The sequence below is a fragment of the Toxotes jaculatrix genome, chromosome 4 (assembly GCF_017976425.1).
Source record: "Toxotes jaculatrix isolate fToxJac2 chromosome 4, fToxJac2.pri, whole genome shotgun sequence".
NCBI lineage: Eukaryota > Metazoa > Chordata > Actinopteri > Toxotidae > Toxotes > Toxotes jaculatrix.
In genome coordinates this window covers 15,166,969-15,184,026 of record NC_054397.1, presented here as the reverse complement: position 1 = coordinate 15,184,026, position 17,058 = coordinate 15,166,969, and the positions used below count along the sequence as shown (strand labels likewise).

General features: G+C 39.8%; 2 protein-coding genes and 1 long non-coding RNA gene across 12 annotated transcripts in view; 2 read left to right on the top strand and 1 right to left on the bottom strand.

Annotated features, from left to right (window-relative positions):
* LOC121181044 (nuclear factor 1 X-type-like) overlaps positions 1-4,443 on the top strand; it is a 110,154-nt gene extending 105,711 nt beyond the window's left edge. For all 10 annotated transcript variants that reach the window (XM_041036817.1, XM_041036813.1, XM_041036814.1 and 7 more), the window contains one exon: positions 1,438-4,443. In XM_041036817.1, coding sequence (XP_040892751.1) covers positions 1,438-1,452 — 15 coding nt within the window. In that variant the 3' untranslated portion in view covers positions 1,453-4,443. The remainder of the gene's footprint in view (positions 1-1,437) is intronic.
* Positions 4,444-6,831: 2,388 nt separating this feature from the next.
* Positions 6,832-9,057, bottom strand: LOC121180141 (formin-like protein 3). The gene is made up of 4 exons (XM_041035307.1): positions 8,920-9,057; positions 8,018-8,161; positions 7,786-7,935; positions 6,832-7,697 (listed from the first exon to the last, which is right to left on the bottom strand). The coding sequence occupies exons 1-4, from the start codon at positions 8,920-8,922 to the stop codon at positions 7,638-7,640; spliced, it is 357 nt and encodes a 118-aa protein (XP_040891241.1). The 5' UTR covers positions 8,923-9,057; the 3' UTR covers positions 6,832-7,637.
* Positions 9,058-9,167: 110 nt separating this feature from the next.
* On the top strand, positions 9,168-10,025 carry LOC121180142. Its single transcript, XR_005893926.1, has 2 exons — positions 9,168-9,302; positions 9,765-10,025. It is a non-coding gene; the product is annotated as an uncharacterized LOC121180142 (long non-coding RNA).
* Positions 10,026-17,058: the final 7,033 nt, after the last annotated feature.

Sequence of the window (17,058 nt, the reverse complement as noted above, 5' to 3'; positions counted from 1 at the left end):
ATGAAAAAAGTAAGAGGGACTGAGAGAAAGGGAGGGAAAAAAGAGAGAGGGAGTTAGTTGAAGCTCGCTGCACTCCACAGTCACGTCCCGGCTGTCTGGTTGCCCGCAGCAACCAGACATGATGTCATAGGCAGTTGAACTTGGACTTGAAGGGGGGTTTGGGGGGTGGGGGGGTCACTTTCCACTGCCAAGGATTACATTGGGAGAGCTGGAGTAAGAGAGGGAGAGGAAAAGAGAAGGGGTTTAAGGGAAGTTGGAGCCAGGAGGAGGAGTTATCTACAAACACCAAAGAATCATGGGTAGGAAGGAGGGAGGCAGAGGTGGTGGAGGATAGACGGAGGCTGAGGGGGGTTAAAGCTTTCTTGTGAGTTTGCTAGAACGGGGGACAACAGAGAGTTTGCTGTTAAAGATGGGGTGATTCGCAGCTCTCACCAGGCGGAGGCCTGTGGAATGTCAGAGGCAGCCAGAACAGCTCAGCCGGTGCCAAAGCCTCCACTCTGCCCTCTTATCAAACTGAGAAACTGGATCCCTGGAGTAGCTGCCCTCAATAGCTTTACAGTGTAGTCTGAGACCACTCGGGCCCACAGAGCAGAGACATATTAGGGGGATCGCCTTACATGTAAACTGGTAGCGCATGACAGAGCCGTTATAGTCTTGTGTTTGCTCACTGGAAAGCCATTCAGTCGGATACAAAAACTGCTGCCCTAATGCTATTTGTAGCTCTGAAATAACACAAGTGTTTTTAATGAGTAAAAATCCAGAGTCAGCCCTCCTAAAACAGCGAGTGGTGAAGTTGAGGTAGTAACTTTCTCGACACTGTGTGGGACAGCTGAGCTCAGCAAGTACACAAATAAGAGAGAAAAGGAGTAGTAGGAGGCCACCTAGTGGATGAAGAATTATTTATACTAGTGGTTCCCCAACCGGTTTTGCCTGTGATCCATTTCAACAACAGAGTAATTTTCTTCTTACTTTTATTTTTAGAGGCCCGAAGAGGTGAAAATATCCTGTAGGTAGTTAAAAAAAAAGAGGCAAAGAATAGAGTAATGTCTTAAAAAAGAAAAAAGAAAACCATCATTTTCCTTTTTTCTGGTTTCTGTCATATTAATTACCATGTAACCTCGGATTTATCGTATGAACTCTGTTGGATGTCTTGACCCCAGAGTTAGGAGTCAACGATTTATGCCATGCTTTAAAGATAACTGTGTAAGATGCTGTTTTGTGTTTATACTTCATACCTTTTCATACTCTGTCAGGTCGCACTTCATTCAATAACGTGTGTGTGTGGGTGTGTGTGTCAGTAAGTTTTCTTTTCTGCATTTTTCACTTTGTTTTGTTTGCTCTGCACACTGCAGCTCAAGTCTGGTGAGAATTAAGGCTGAATCTAAATGTAAATCTGCTGATGTTGTTTAAAGAGTAATTTTCTTTTCTTCTCCACAGTCCTGGTTCCTCTGACAAGGCCTCTCTGAATCAACAGCTAAAATTGTGTCATGAAAATTGGAAATTTGGAAAACAAACACATCACTGCTGATTAAGAACAGACTGCTGACACTAAAAAGGTCTTTCTCTGTCGCCAACACTATTCAAAGTACTACTACAGAACCTGAAAAACCCCACCCTGCCCCAAGAGCACTCCCAATCCAACACAATTTGAACAGGAACGTTCATCCCCCTTTATCCAGGAGGCTTCAATGAGATTGAGTGGACAGACTCAGAATGCAAAGAGGAGGAGGAGGAAGATGAGGAACTGTCTCACACACACCACAAAATGTCACAAAGGAAACGCAATATGGTAACCTGACAAATGACCAATTATACATTTGTTGTTTCTTTTTTTTTATGGTTTTTTTTTTTTTCATTTTGTTGTCTCCACAATGAAACTCCATGCATTGGCTGGGAGATCCAAAAAGAACAAGTAGTGGTTAATGATGAAGTCGGATGTGCAAGTTGAAACAATTTCCACCCAAATCGCACGCCTCCATATCCATTATGTATTTCTCCAACCCGCCTCTCCTCCAGGTCCACGGTCCCCAACCCAACTCAACCCACATCCCCTCTCACCTCCCCTGGAGCTCAGTCCTGCTCAGGGTCCAGACCGAAAGTCACAGCCACATGCCCGCGTGTCGCCACACTCTGCCGCTTCATTCGCTCAGCCCTGAGCCTCTTTCATTTCTGATTGGCCAATCATGGTGACACCATCCAATGGTGTGACATATATGCACTAAGTGGCTGGTCTTTGTTTACCTGTCAAAGTATCAGGGCGTCCTGCTGTGGGAGAAGTGATAGCCATGAGGCGAGTGCGAGCGAGTGAACACACGACAGACGGTCATAACACTAACTCTACATGTGCTCTTTCGTCCCCTCACCTATGCACTATTAATCTTTAATAAGGGATGAACAGTATTGCACATCGATGGCCAGATGAGCGATTAGAGCAGTGAATCGAGGCTGGCTGCCACTGTGGGAATGTGGCTGTGGCGACGTTCAAGTCTAGGCCCTGAAACATGCGGCACGCATACGCACATGCTCACACACAAACACACACCCACGTACGCTTGCATGCAGTACTCACAGAACATCCTCTCCAGAATAGTCTGTCACGCAACCACTCACAATATCACCTTGTTATTATTCATAGACATGGGTTTAATTTACAGGAATGCACACGCAGCATCAGCTTCATATGATTAGCTTTCATTTTGTTTGTAGGTGTTTTCTTGCGATTTTTTTTTTTTCTTCATTTTTATTTTTTGCCGGATTTGGTTTTGGTTTTGTCTCACTTGGATTGTTTTAACCTTCTCTTGCATGTCATAACATTTTTTTCTTTAGTTTGCAGTAGTACTTTAAGTATCATGCTCCAATTTTCAGCGAAACAGATTTCAACGAAACAGTAACAGCAGTTTCTCAAATCTCTCTCACGTATGGACAGCACAGTAACGACAGCTCATCACATGCATCCCTTGCATTGCTTCACCCAGTATCCCTTAGTCCAGTCACAGGAAAACCCAGAGGAATACACACACAGACACACACACATAGACACACAAAAATGTACACTAACACCACCAACAACCTGACACAAACTAATAAAGGGAAGCCTTTATATTTGGTTCTCCAAATTGCCTTTGTTAATGGTTTTTCATTCACTTAAGATTTGTCTTTTTAATTTGAGATATTTTTTCTATGTAAATGTTCACATTGAAATTGCTATTGGTATTATTTTCATCATGACACAATCCAACAAAAGCCGACCTCACAAAATAACTGGACTGCCTAGCTGTTGGTTCTATTTTGCAGGGATAGTAAACAGGGCTGAGACCCTGTTCTCAGCCTCGCTAGTAACATTAGCTCTATGTACTAAAACCATATATCAAGACTATAACAATATATGAAAGTGCCTCTGTATTCCCTTCATGCAATTAGTAATAAACTTGACTTCAGGTTCTCTTCCCACATATAAGCTAAAGCTACAGGGAATGGTAGCGTTGGTGCATGTGGAAACCATTGGCCTAGGACAGATCTTTATAGAGGACTGCAAACTTTTTTTTGTAAAGACAGAGAGAGAGATCTTATACATATATATTTATGATATATGCTCCTTTTTAACTTTTACTACATGGGCTTGTTGGCAGTCTAGTTATTTTCTGAACTCTCACCTTCCCCCCGACCCACAACCCGTTTCAGTAACATCACCTTACTGTTACCAGTACGAATCAAACGACACACGCCATCGCCATCTGCAGCGCAGCATTATAATACCTAGATGAACATGTCAAAAATCGACAGTAGGTTTGAAGAAAAAAAAAGTGTTTGTTTTTTGATGGAAAGTATTATTATTGAAAAATATGTGTCGATTGAGCCACGTGCAATGCATTGGGTAGATCATTGTGTTTGTCTGTTAGAGATTTTTAAGAAAGCTAAGAGAAAAGAGAAAAAAAATGTATTTGTTTCAAGTCCGCAAGCTCCGGGACTCTAAACTAGAGGGCCATGAAAAATCCTAGTCTTTGTAAGTTGGGGGTATTTGTTTTTATTTCCTTTTGTCTCTTTTTTAATGTTTTATGTGTAATCATTTGTTTATAAAAATGTGGGAGGGCTGAAGAAAAAAAAATCTACACAACTTCAGAAAAAAATTCTCTATCATCAGATGAAAACTGGTGCTTTAACACTATAAAGTACATTCAGAACTATTATAAATGAATGGTAATGAACAAAAATAACAGACCATTTAGGAAACAGCATTATTCCTCTCTCTATTTGTATTCTTCTTCTATTTGTATTGAGTGGGGGAGAGGTTCCTATTCCTTAAGGTTGTGACACAAAAGGCATTTTGGTTCAACCTTTAGAAAAAAAAAAAAAAACTAAACTGTCAAGCTTTCGAAACTCTTCAGATAACTGACCCATACACTGCCTGAAACTCACCAGCAAAAACAAATAATAATGAATTTTTTTTAAAAAAAACCCTCCCAATTTAAATCATTTTTTTAATCACCCACATTGGCATAAATACATGACAAGTTCCTCCCTGTGCTGTGGGAGATGCTTCACATCCAGAAGTCTTTTTATTCCCATGATCATCTTAATAAGTTTCTGAATCTAGAGCTGGATAGAGCTCAGCAGGTTGTGTTGAGACACCTGAATTGAAGTGGAAAGAGTATTAAGTCAAGGCCCTCTGTCTCCTGTACAGTTAACAGAAACAACAGGAAAGGGGCAAAAATAAGAGGTCTGAACCATTTATGAAACAGGCAGCAAGGTGAGCCTCTCCCCTGTGCCACCCCCCCTCCTCTGTAAATGACTCTTGTAGTGCTTGTGCTGTAGTGTATAGTTTCCCAGCAGTTAAAGGTTGTCCCTTAAAAGTGCCTTTTGTTCACAGACTCCATTTTGTAATCCAGATCGCCCCTTTTTTTCGAAATGGCTCGAGGTAGCAGGTTGCTCCTGAGTGCTGCACGGAGGGAAAAGGTTCTCACCCATTCAGCGCTCAGGGACAACTTTTTCCTCCGGCTCGAAATGAATCCCCTCCATTGTACCTCCCCTATATCCTCTCTTCCTTTTCAAAAGCCGTATATATATATATATATAGTACAAAAGGAAACTGGTGTGAATTAGTTCTTTACTTTTTATTGATAAATGATGACAAAAAAATTTTTGAAAAGGCAAAAAAACTTGTTCTCGTTCAGCTCTTGCTTTTTTTCTTCCCCTCTGTCTCCACTGTCTGTTTTCTCTTAGACACTGGAGTAGTCTGTAACTGTGTGTCCGTCACTCTCCGTCTCTCTCTCTCTCTCTCTCTCTCTCTCTCTCTCTCTCTCTCTCTCTCTCTCCCTCTCTCCTGCCCTCTCCGCTGTTGGGAGGGTGAAAAAAAAATATTGCCGAAAAACTTTTGTCTGAGCAGAATGCAGTTAGCTCACATGTTATTCTTGTCTGTATGCTTCACATTGTATTACCATACCCATCTTCTTCAGCTTCTCCATTCAACAGCTAATGTAAGTGAACAAATTACGCTGACGGGCTTTTGGGGGTGTCCTTGGGTGGGTTAGGAAGGGACGACAGGGGTTCAGGGCTTTGGGTTGAAGAGGTTTACAGAAAAGATTTAATGGGGTCGAGAGGGCTGGATGACCTGCTTTGGGATGTTGGAAAGGGGCTGCTTGGGACTAGGATAAGAGTTTGCTCTTTTGTTTTAGCTATTTATTTTTCGGCTTTGTTTTAATTCCCCCCCTTTTTTGTTTCCTTTAAATTTGGATATCTTTTTAATATTTGCTATCAGGGTATGCTGTCGTTTAGGCTCTCATTGAGGATGCCTTGGACTGTAAATGAAAGCTACAAGCACCTTATAACCGGACTTGTCCTGCATGAGGCTGAAAGAGGGGGTGTTGCATTTCCAGGACATATCCCACATCCATTCAAACCAATCTTTTAAAGTGAAGTATTATTGTTCACGGCAGGTTTCACACAGTGAAACTCTCAGCAGTATTAGCCATCTACAACACACCAACCAGATAGTTCAACGGCCAGCATGAACCTGATCTCTCAGATTTTTGAGGATTCAGGGAAGTCCCTCCATTTTTCTCCTCTGACCACCTCATGCTGGACTGCTCCGTGTCTTTGTTCTGTTGTTTATTTTGTTCTCTATCTTCTTAAGCGTGTATGGTTATTGGTGTAATAGGCAGCACCCTAGGCCCCCTGACTCCCAGCTCTTCTATGCCTCTGTCTACACCCTCGGCGCAGCACCACTTCTTTGTGAGAACACCCCCAGAGCTCTAGGTGAAATGCATGTGTTAATTACAGTTTCTTTTCCATAAGAAGAAAAACACAGTTTGAGAAGAGCAGCACCTGATTGAATAAAAAGGATGTTCTTGACTGTACCATCTTGTTGTGCCATGTCTCTTTTTTTCTGTAGTTTGATGCCTAAGTAAAGAATCAACTCTGGTGATACCTACAGGACAAATTCAATCAGCTTTGGCAATTCAAACTGACTTTTCATCTATTTCAACTATTGCACAGGTAGAATTTGGGACACAGATTCCTGATCCCTACAGGATGAATTGTAACTGTGGTGATCCCCTGATTTTACATCTAGCATCAGGCTAAAATTTATATTTTCTGAGTACTTGGGTTTGTGACCAAATAGCTGCAAAAAACAAATTACATTCCCATCAGCCTCAGTTGCACTTAGTGTATTGGGATAACCAGTAAATGTTAGCATGCAAGCATACTAAACTAAGATGGAGAGCATGGTAAACAATTATACCAGCTAAGGATCAGCATGTTAGCACTTTAAAGCATTCCCACCAAAGTAGTTTCAAGTTTTCCTTCAAGCAGTAAAGCAAAGAAACTGAATGCTCAAAGCAGGTTTGAGTTTAATTTACGAAACATTTTGGACAATGGCAAAAACTGCTGTGCTATTAAGTAAACAAGAAAATGATATTTAAAAAATACATAAATCCAAAGCAATATAATTGCACATTCAATTTAAGTACTTTTAAGTACTAATAGTGAATACTTGAAGTACTTACCCCTATATACTGTAAATATAGGGGTACTCCCATAAAAATGGGAAACTCATGAGTGACAGATTACAACAGAATGGTTAAATTTGAAGCTGAGAAGTCCTAATTTTAGGTCACGCTCCAAGACCCTTGATCGTACAATTCCCTTAATTCAAACAGTCTCCCTGTCTGGTGCATGCGCATGTCCTCTACACAAACTGTGTGTGAAAAATTAGAAGTTTCCAAGCACAACATAACCAATAATAACAATAATAACCAACCAATAACTCTTGGTGACACCACCTGGGTAATTTTTTCAGTCTTGATAGAGCTTGAGTGCTTGACAGTGCTAACCACTGCACCACCGTGCCGACCCCTTACAGTACATTTAGATTTTTATTTTTATGCTACTAAAATGCTATTAAAATATCTATGTTAAAGTTAATTTCAGTTCAAAGTTTTTCAAAGGCACTATAAAGCATATGGCTGGAATTTGTGTAAGAAAAAAAAAAAAGCACAGCTCTAAATTATGAATTCAGCTGCAGGTACCAAGGATGGTGATGACTGAAAGATCATCAACATCTTAGGAACCTGCACTTGTGCCCATCTGTTTCAAGCGCAGGTTCAAGTACAGGCAAATGTACATCTGTGTTTTTAGGCCTATTGGCCCTCTCCAGCGGGGTCCATGTGAGTGGGTTGTCCATCTTGCTGCTCTGTCATCTTGAGATAGAAAGAACAATAACAGTTATTTCATATGTTTTATATGATAGGGAAAACAAAAAGAACACCTCCTTAAAAGATAATCTACCTGTAGGCTATTAAGTGCCTGTGGTGCAGGGTCAGTTTCCTGCACTGGATGGTATTTCTCTTCACTATCAGAGTGATTGTCCTCTTGTCCTTCTGATGATGGAGACGGGTGCGCATTTAGTCCTTGGAGAGGTGGTGGATCGTCTCCAGCCTGGATGTGGAGAGGTTTCACAATAAGATCTTTCGGGGGTGTCACACCAACATTAACTCCAGATGGTGAAGGAGATGCTTACCTGGGCATCATTTACAGACTCCGGTGAAAGACTAGTAAAAGGTACTGCAGCCGGCTGAGGGTGTGGTTTAGGACGGGGTATAGGAGCCAGGTTTTGTGATGGCGGCGGTGGTGGCGGTGGAGGTGGTGGCTGTGCAGCTGTGTCCTAAATGTATGAAAAAAAGAGAGAGCTTATGAGAGCTAAAGCCCCACCTTGTATCCAAGTTAGGCCTCTCTGGACTAACCTCTGACAGGACAGCAAATTTCCTGACTAGTCTTTCTGGAAAAGTAAAATATCATACCGTCCCCTCCCGCTGGGAAAATCCCTACTCCTTGCAGCACAAACTATAACGCAAGAGCGACGAGATCAGAGCTGTCAAACCTTAACTGTGCTGCTGTGCTGTAAATATACCTGTGCATGTGAGACGATTTACTGAAACCGGAATTACAGGCCGTCAATCAAACCTGTAGTGAGAAAAGAATCTGGAAGTCCTAATCAACCAATGACAGGAAGGAATCTGGTCATTTGACATGAAGCTTGTAGCGTAGGGTGGAGGCACAGCTGAGCAGAAAATAAAGACTTCCACATAAGACGTTAATGTTAACCCACTGTTCCTGTTTCCCTCGATGCGGTTTGACACAGGCGAGACAGACACGCTCAGGACCAACAGCTTAATTTTATGATTTTTTTACAGTAGGAAAGCTACATCAAAATTAATACTGTGCGCAGATAACTACAGATGTTTTTAGTCTGGTTACAGATTGTATTTTGTTGTCTGGTCCGCATAAGCAGCTCCAGGTTTACGTATTTCTCATCGATAAAGTATTTAAACTGTACCAAAAATCACCACTGTAAAAAAAAAAGTGTCGCTACATACAGTTATTAATTACAGTGAGATATATCAAAACTCTCGAAACTCTTACCATTTATCCGTCGTTCAAGTCTCTCTTCCAGGGATGTTAAGGGAAAAACGCCTGAGCGTTAGGCTGCCTTCCACTTGGTTTGTTCTTAGACTGTAGTAGATCTTCCACACTTATTCATCCGACAGCTGCAATAACATCCGGCTCAGGAGGAACGAAGTCCCGTCCCTGAACGCAGCACCACTTTCAGTCGGCACAGGCAGCGACAGCGGAGACTACACATTTCTGCTGTTGGTTATGACTCATATACACTTTCCCTCAATATTTTAGCATTTCCCATCTGGCAACGCGGTCCGTTAGACATTCTGAGGCTGGGACAAGAGCTACATGTTCCAAGCGACCTTCTCCTATTGAAGACGGGGAAGGAGCTGGCAGCAGCAGCGCAGGTAAAGTTAAGCTAACTGTTACAGTAACGTTACAAGTCCACAGTTTTAAAGTCACGTTTGCTGGTTAACTTATTTGTTGACTTATTTTAAATAGCTGAATCTGCTAAACTGTCTAATCTGCTAAATCAAGCAAGCACTAACACTAATCGGTTTTAGCTAGTTAGCTATCGGCTAGTCTAGCTAACTTTATCAACACATGTCGGTGTGGTTTGGATAGTTTTGCTAATCCCACATGGTGAATGCAGATTAATGCAAGGGGATAAGCTATGGTAACATGAAACATTGAAGAATTTGTGCTTGTGCTATTAAGCATAGTAGTAATTGTTTTTTGCTGGCGTGATAACTAGAGATGGGAATCAGTTCAGGTTGAGAATCGGTAGTAAACTTAGTTATAACACAATGTTATAGTAACAATCATTTTTGGTTAACTAGCTGCCACTGGTCCTTTCTGTGTGGCTTCAGGTAACCTAATGGCACCGTCCCCCACAGCTGTGCTGTCGGCCAAGAAATTGCGCACACAGGCCAAGGAAAAAGATGATGCACAATCCAAAAAAAGGAGTTGACCAAAGCAAAGGAGGCCCTGTGGGCAGAACAAACAATTTTTAATCAGTATTAACAGTATTTTGAATGTGAGGGCTGTTGAAAAGCACTTCAATGTTATTGCTTTATGTTGTTTCTCTTCACATTGGTTGCTTTGTTTTAATAAAATGTTTTATACTCTTATACTCTGTACTCCTAATTCTGTCACTGTTTGATGTCACAAAGAAGGATGGATCCCAAAGTTGTCTACAACATTTATAACATGTGATGAAAAAGTCTGCAAATCTTTAGAAAACATTATTAGATATTTGTTAATGATGAATATGGTTCACTTTAGATTAAGGGACATAAGAACAACTGCAAATGATTTATAGATGTTTTATGAATGTCTAACAAATCATTTGTTTCAACATGAAAGGACAAGTTAGTAATTGCTTCATATCTGTATTTATTAAAATTTGTAGATAATGAGTATTCTTCACTTTAGATTAAGGGACATCATAACATCTGCAAATAATTTATAGATTTTTTTTTTATGAATGTCTAACAAATCATTTGTTAAACATGAATAAACAAACCTTAATCTTTTACTCTCCTAAGTTTTTTCTTCTTTAAAATTCAAAGTGTTCGGGTCTTCTTCAGAGAAAATGCACAGAGTCAATCAAATACAGGAGATCAGAGAGGCTGAGTCTGGGCTAATGTCTGTATTTCCAGCCTTGTGAATATCACTTCAGCTCTGAACAAGACATCTATTGTGTGACAGGATGTGTTTGACTACCATCAAAGAGTAAGTATACTGCAGCAAATACCTCTATGGTATAAAACAAAACTATGTAAGTCAGCCAGTGGCCCACATACGTGCTAGACATTGAAAAATGATTAGAAATATTTCTGTAAGTGTGCATCACTGAGGGAGATTTTTAAGCTTTAATATATAAAACATATTTCATACATATTTCCAAACATCTTTGTTACTGATGACTCAAAGTTTTCCTGTAAGATTGACACACTGCAAAATGTGTTTTTTTGAAAACAGAGAAAAGAGAAAAATGCCCTTTTCTGTCCCTTAGTTTAACACAAGATAGTAATTTTCAGATTTCAACAGAAATAGCCAGTTATACCCAAAATAAATTATAATGAACAGGCATGCTGTCATCCACATACTCTGTCAAATATTTGTTGTTTTATAACAATATAATTTTAACCTCATCAGATTTAGTGGCTTGAAACAACAGTATATTGTCAGACAACACCAAGCTCGTGTATCACACAACCAGTTAATGTAAGTCTGACAGTCTATAACACTGTGTTGCAGCGCAGCTCTCTATCAGTGGTGGAGGTATGGAGAGATGGCTGTTACCTGTGTGAGGTACGCAGGGTGGCTAAAGCAGGAATCAAGGTGATTCTGGCCTCCCCGTGGTATCTGGACCAGCCAGGACCCACACACAACTGGGCCCGCTACTAAACTGTGTGGCCCCTCGCCATCAAGGGTCAGGTAAGAACCTGTGTGCTGTGGCTAGTTTAAGTAGTATTAACTACTGTGGTTTGTGTGTCTCATTAATTTACCAGTAAAACTTGCTTTCCTGTGAAATGCAGCATATACGTGGCAAAATGTTTGCCTGTTAATGCCACACAGTATGTTAAATTTGTAGCCACACCACTAGGTGGCAGCAAAGACTGGTGTTTATGCATTAATGTTGCAGATATATTCTGTTTCCCAGTTCCATATGATATACTTACAATGTACAGAATGTGCTGTACTCAGATTTTCAAGATGAAAAAATTTATGTCCTTTAGAATTTTGCACTAACAGGAAATGATGTAGTCCTTGTTCATGTCAATCAAACTTCTCTGTGTCACGTTTTCCATGTTTTTTTTTTTTCTTTTTCTTTTTCTTTTTTTTCCAGGAATCTAATCAGGATTATTGCAGAGTGAACAAATCACAAACAATACTCAACTTAGATTTAGTATGTAGTATGGAATTGGGATGCTGCTTTACAGAGAGGTGAGATTGCTGTGGTACATGCTCACAATGCTGATGTGGCTAGCGAGTACACTCTTTCCCCTAAACACATAAGAATTAAAATATTGGCAGCTGTTTTACAAAGCTCTTTGAAACACATATATACATATATATGGGGCATTTAAAGTGGTATAAAATCTTCTTCCAGTCTCCAGTATGTACACACTGAAATGCTTTCTCAGGGACTTACCTAATACCTATATTTTCTTTCTTTTTAAAATTTTGTAATAACTATTTGAGTCATGGTCTTTTTTATTTTAAATTATGAATATTTAGCAGTCAGAAAATAGAAATGTTAACAAAAATCAAAGTGCTGCACTGTAATGCCATGTTGAACCACACTTGCAGACTGCAAGATGACAGCAAAAGTACACAGTGTATTTTTATTTTAATATTAACATTTTCCAGTATACTGTAGCATGTGGTCTTTCACTGAAATGTAATTAAAGGATGTTGGTGTGCAGGCATCATCACTCTGATTTTTTTTTTCAATGTACTGAAGAATATTAGGTTGCCATCACAAAGCTAACAAAAACAGAAAAACAAATATATTGACAGCTCTCACCTCTCACATGTTGCCAGTTTAGACTTTCCAGGTTGTAAAACCTGCTTTTAGCACCCAGAAAACAAAAGCAGAAATGGCAAGAAAATGCAGCTACACAGAAATTTATGTCCAATTTATTTTATTTATATAGTACAGAACATGTTTGTCTCAGAGGACTCTATAAGTTTATCAACATCTCATCCTCAGAAATTTGATCCAAATAAGGAACTCCACATAAGAACCCTTTAACAGGAAAAATCGGAGAAACGTTAGGAAGTGCAGAGAAATCTTTTCTCAATATTTCAGGAATTTAAAAAAAAGTAATGATAGTAATAATAGTAATACTAATAATTACATGTCAAAGCACATTTCTGAAAACTGACATTAAAGTTTACAGATCCCTCTATTCAATTCTATTTATATAGTGCCGAATCATAACATAAGTTATCTCAAAGAACTTATGATTTAGAGCAGGTCTAAACCGTACTCTTTATAATACAAAGGCCCAACATTCCCCCCAGAGCAAGCACTTGGCAACGGTGGCAAGGAAAAACTCCCTTTTAACAGGAAGAAACCTTGAACAGATCCTGGCTCATGGTGGGAGGCCGTCTGCCTCGACCGGTTGGGTTGAGAGAGAGAAGGAGAGGAGGGGAGCGATAGATGAGGAAAGAAAACATAGGACAATGCAGGTTTCATGAGGGCCCCTCTTATGTAATATTAATATTTAAGCAATAAAAAAAGACCCAGAGCCTGACCCCAGAGCAAGCACTTAAGGCTTAAATACACAAGAGAAACCCTCTTCCAGGGCGTGAAGGTGTCTTGACAGTCAAAACAATGAACATGACAACTGATACTTAATTAACAGATTTGGAAAAAAGAAACAGTTTTGACACCTCCCTTTTGTGAACAAGAAAAATCTCCAGAAAACTGGAGAAATCTTGGGAAGAAATACACAAGAGAGACCCTCTTCCAGGGCGTGAAGGTGTCTTGACAGTCAAAACAATTAACATGACAACTGATACTTAACAAATATGGAAAAAGAAACTGTTTTGACACCTCCCTCTTGTGAACAAGAAAAATCTCCAGAAAACTGGAGAAATCTTGGGAAGAAATACACAAGAGGGGCCCTCTTCCAGGGCGTAAAGGTGTCTTGACAGAGCAATGAACATGATAACTGATAATTAACAGAAATGGAAATAAGAAACTGTTTTGACACCTCCCTCTTGTGAACAAGAAAAATCTCCAGAACACTGGAGAAATCTTGGGAAGAAATACACAAGAGGGGCCCTCTTCCAGGGTGTGAAGGTGTCTTGACAGTCAAAACAATTAACATGACATCTCATACTTAACAAATATGGAAAAAAGAAACTGTTTTGACACCTCCCTCTTGTAAGCAAGAAAAATCTCCAGAACACTGGAGAAATCTTGGGAAGAAATACACAAGAGAGACCCTCTTCCAGGGCGTGAAGGTGTCTTGACAGTCAAAACAATGAGCATGACATCTCATACTTAACAAATATGGAAAAAAGAAACTGTTTTGACACCTCCCTCTTGTAAACAAGAAATATCTCCAGAACACTGGAGAAATCTTGGGAAGAAATACACAAGAGAGACCCTCTTCCAGGGCGTGAAGGTGTCTTGACAATCAAAATAATGAACATGACAACTGATTTTTACTTAACAAATATGGAAAAAAGAAACTGTTTTGACACCTCCCTCTTGTAAGCAAGAAAAATCTCCAGAAAACTGGAGAAATCTTGGGAAGAAATACACAAGAGAGACCCTCTTCCAGGGCATGAAGGTGTCTTGATAGTCAAAACAATGAACATCACAGCTGATACTTAACAGATATGGAAAAAAGAAGCTGTTTTGGCACCTACCTCTTGTAAGCAAGAAAAATCTCCAGAACACTGGAGAAATCTTAGGAGGAAATACACAAGAGGGGCCCTCTTCCAGGGTGTGAAGGTGTCTTGACAGTCAAAACAATGAACATGACAGCTGATACTTAACAAATATGGAAAAAAGAAACTGTTTTGCCACCTACCTCTTGTAAGCAAGAAACATCTCCAGAAAACTGGAGAAATCTTGTGAAGAGATACACAAGAGAGACCCTCTTCCAGGGCGTGAAGGTGTCTTGGCAGTCGAAACAATTAAAATGACAACTCATACTTAATTAACAGATTTTGGAAATAAGAAACTGTTTTGACACCTCCCTCTTTTGAACAAGAAAAATCTCCAGAAAACTAGAGAAATCATGGGAAGAAATACACAAGAGGGGCCCTCTTCCAGGGTGTGAAGGTGTCTTGACAGTCAAAACAATGAACATGACAACTGATACTTAACAAATATGGAAAAAAGAAATTTTTTGGCACCTACCTATTGTAAACAAGAAAAATCCCCAGAACACTGGAGAAATCTTGGGAAGAAATACACAAGAGGGGCCCTCTTCCAAGGCGTGAAGGTGTCTTGACAGTCAAAACAATGAACATGACGACTGATACTTAACAAATATGGAACAAAGAAAATGTTTTGGCACCTCCCTCTTGTAAGCAAGAAAAATCTCCAGAACACTGGAGAAATCTTGGGACGAAATACACAAGAGAGACCCTCTTCCAGGGCATGAAGGTGTCTTGATAGTCAAAACAATGAACATGACAGCTGATACTTAACAGATATGGAAAAAAGAAGCTGTTTTGGCACCTACCTCTTGTAAGCAAGAAAAATCTCCAGAACACTGGAGAAATCTTGGGACGAAATACACAAGAGGGGCCCTCTTCCAGGGTGTGAAGGTGTCTTGACAGTCAAAACAATGAACATGACAGCTGATACTTAACAAATATGGAAAACAGAAACTGTTTTGGCACCTACCTCTTGTAAGCAAGAAAAATCTCCAGAACTCTGGAAAATCTTGGGACGAAATTCAATTCAATTCAATTTTATTTATATAGCGCCTTCAACAATCAAAATTGTCTCAAAGCGCTTTACAGAGACCCAGAGCCTGACCCCAGAGCAAGCACTTAAGGCATAAATACTTAATTAATAGAAATGAAAATAAGAAACTGTTTTGACACCTCCCTCTTGTAAGCAAGAAAAATCTCCAGAAAACTGGAGAAATCTTGGGAAGAAATACACAAGAGAGACCCTCTTCCAGGGCATGAAGGTGTCTTGACAGTCAAAACAATGAACATGACAACTCATACTTAATTAACAGATTTGGAAATAAGAAACTGTTTTGACACCTCCCTCTTGTAAGCAAGAAAAATCTCCAGAAAACTGGAGAAATCTTGGGAAGAAATACACAAGAGAGACCCTCTTCCAGGGCATGAAGGTGTCTTGACAGTCAAAACAATGAACATGACAACTGATAATTAACAGATTTGGAAAAAAGAAACTGTTTTGACACCTCCCTCTTGTGAACAAGAAAAATCTCCAGAAAACTGGAGAAATCTTGGGAAGAAATACACAAGAGGGGTCCTCTTCCAAGGCGTGAAGGTGTCTTGACAGTCAAAACATTGAGCATGACATCTCATACTTAACAAATACGGAAAAAAGAAACTGTTTTGACACCTGCCTCTTGTGAACAAGAAAAATCTCCAGAAAACTGGAGAAATCTTGGGAAGAAATACACAAGAGAGACCCTCTTCCAGGGCGTGAAGGTGTCTTGACAGTCAAAACAATGAACATGACAACTGATTCTTAATTAACAGAAATGAAAATAAGAAACTGTTTTGACACCTCCCTCTTGTAAGCAAGAAAAATCTCCAGAAAACTAGAGAAATCTTGGGAAGAAATACACAAGAGAGACCCTCTTCCAAGGCGTGAAGGTGTCTTGACAGTCAAAACAATGAACATGACAACTCATAATTAACAGATTTGGAAATAAGAAACTGTTTTGACACCTCCCTCTTGTAAGCAAGAAAAATCTCCAGAAAACTGGAGAAATCTTGGGAAGAAATACACAAGAGAGACCCTCTTCCAGGGCATGAAGGTGTCTTGACAGTCGAAACAATTAACATGACAACTGATACTTAACAAATATGGAAAAAGAAACTGTTTTGACACCTCCCTCTTGTAAACAAGAAAAATCTCCAGAACACTGGAGAAATCTTGGGAAGAAATACACAAGAGAGACCCTCTTCCAGGGCGTGAAGGTGTCTTGACAGTCAAAACAATGAACATGACAACTGATAATTAACAGAAATGAAAATAAGAAACTGTTTTGACACCTCCCTCTTGTAAGCAAGAAAAATCTCCAGAAAACTGGAGAAATCTTGGGAAGAAATACACAAGAGAGACCCTCTTCCAAGGCGTGAAGGTGTCTTGACAGTCAAAACAATGAGCATGACAACTGATACTTAATTAACAGATTTGGAAAAAAGAAACTGTTTTGACACCTCCCTCTTGTGAGCAAGACAAATCTCCAGAAAACTGGAGAAATCATGGGAAGAAATACACAAGAGGGGCCCTCTTCCAAGGCGTGAAGGTGTCTTGACAGTCAAAACATTTAGCATGACATCTCATACTTAACAAATATGGAAAAAAGACACTGTTTTGACACCTCCCTCTTGTAAACAAGAAAAATCTCCAGAACACTGGAGAAATCTTGGGAAGAAATACACAAGAGAGACCCTCTTCCAGGGCGTGAAGGT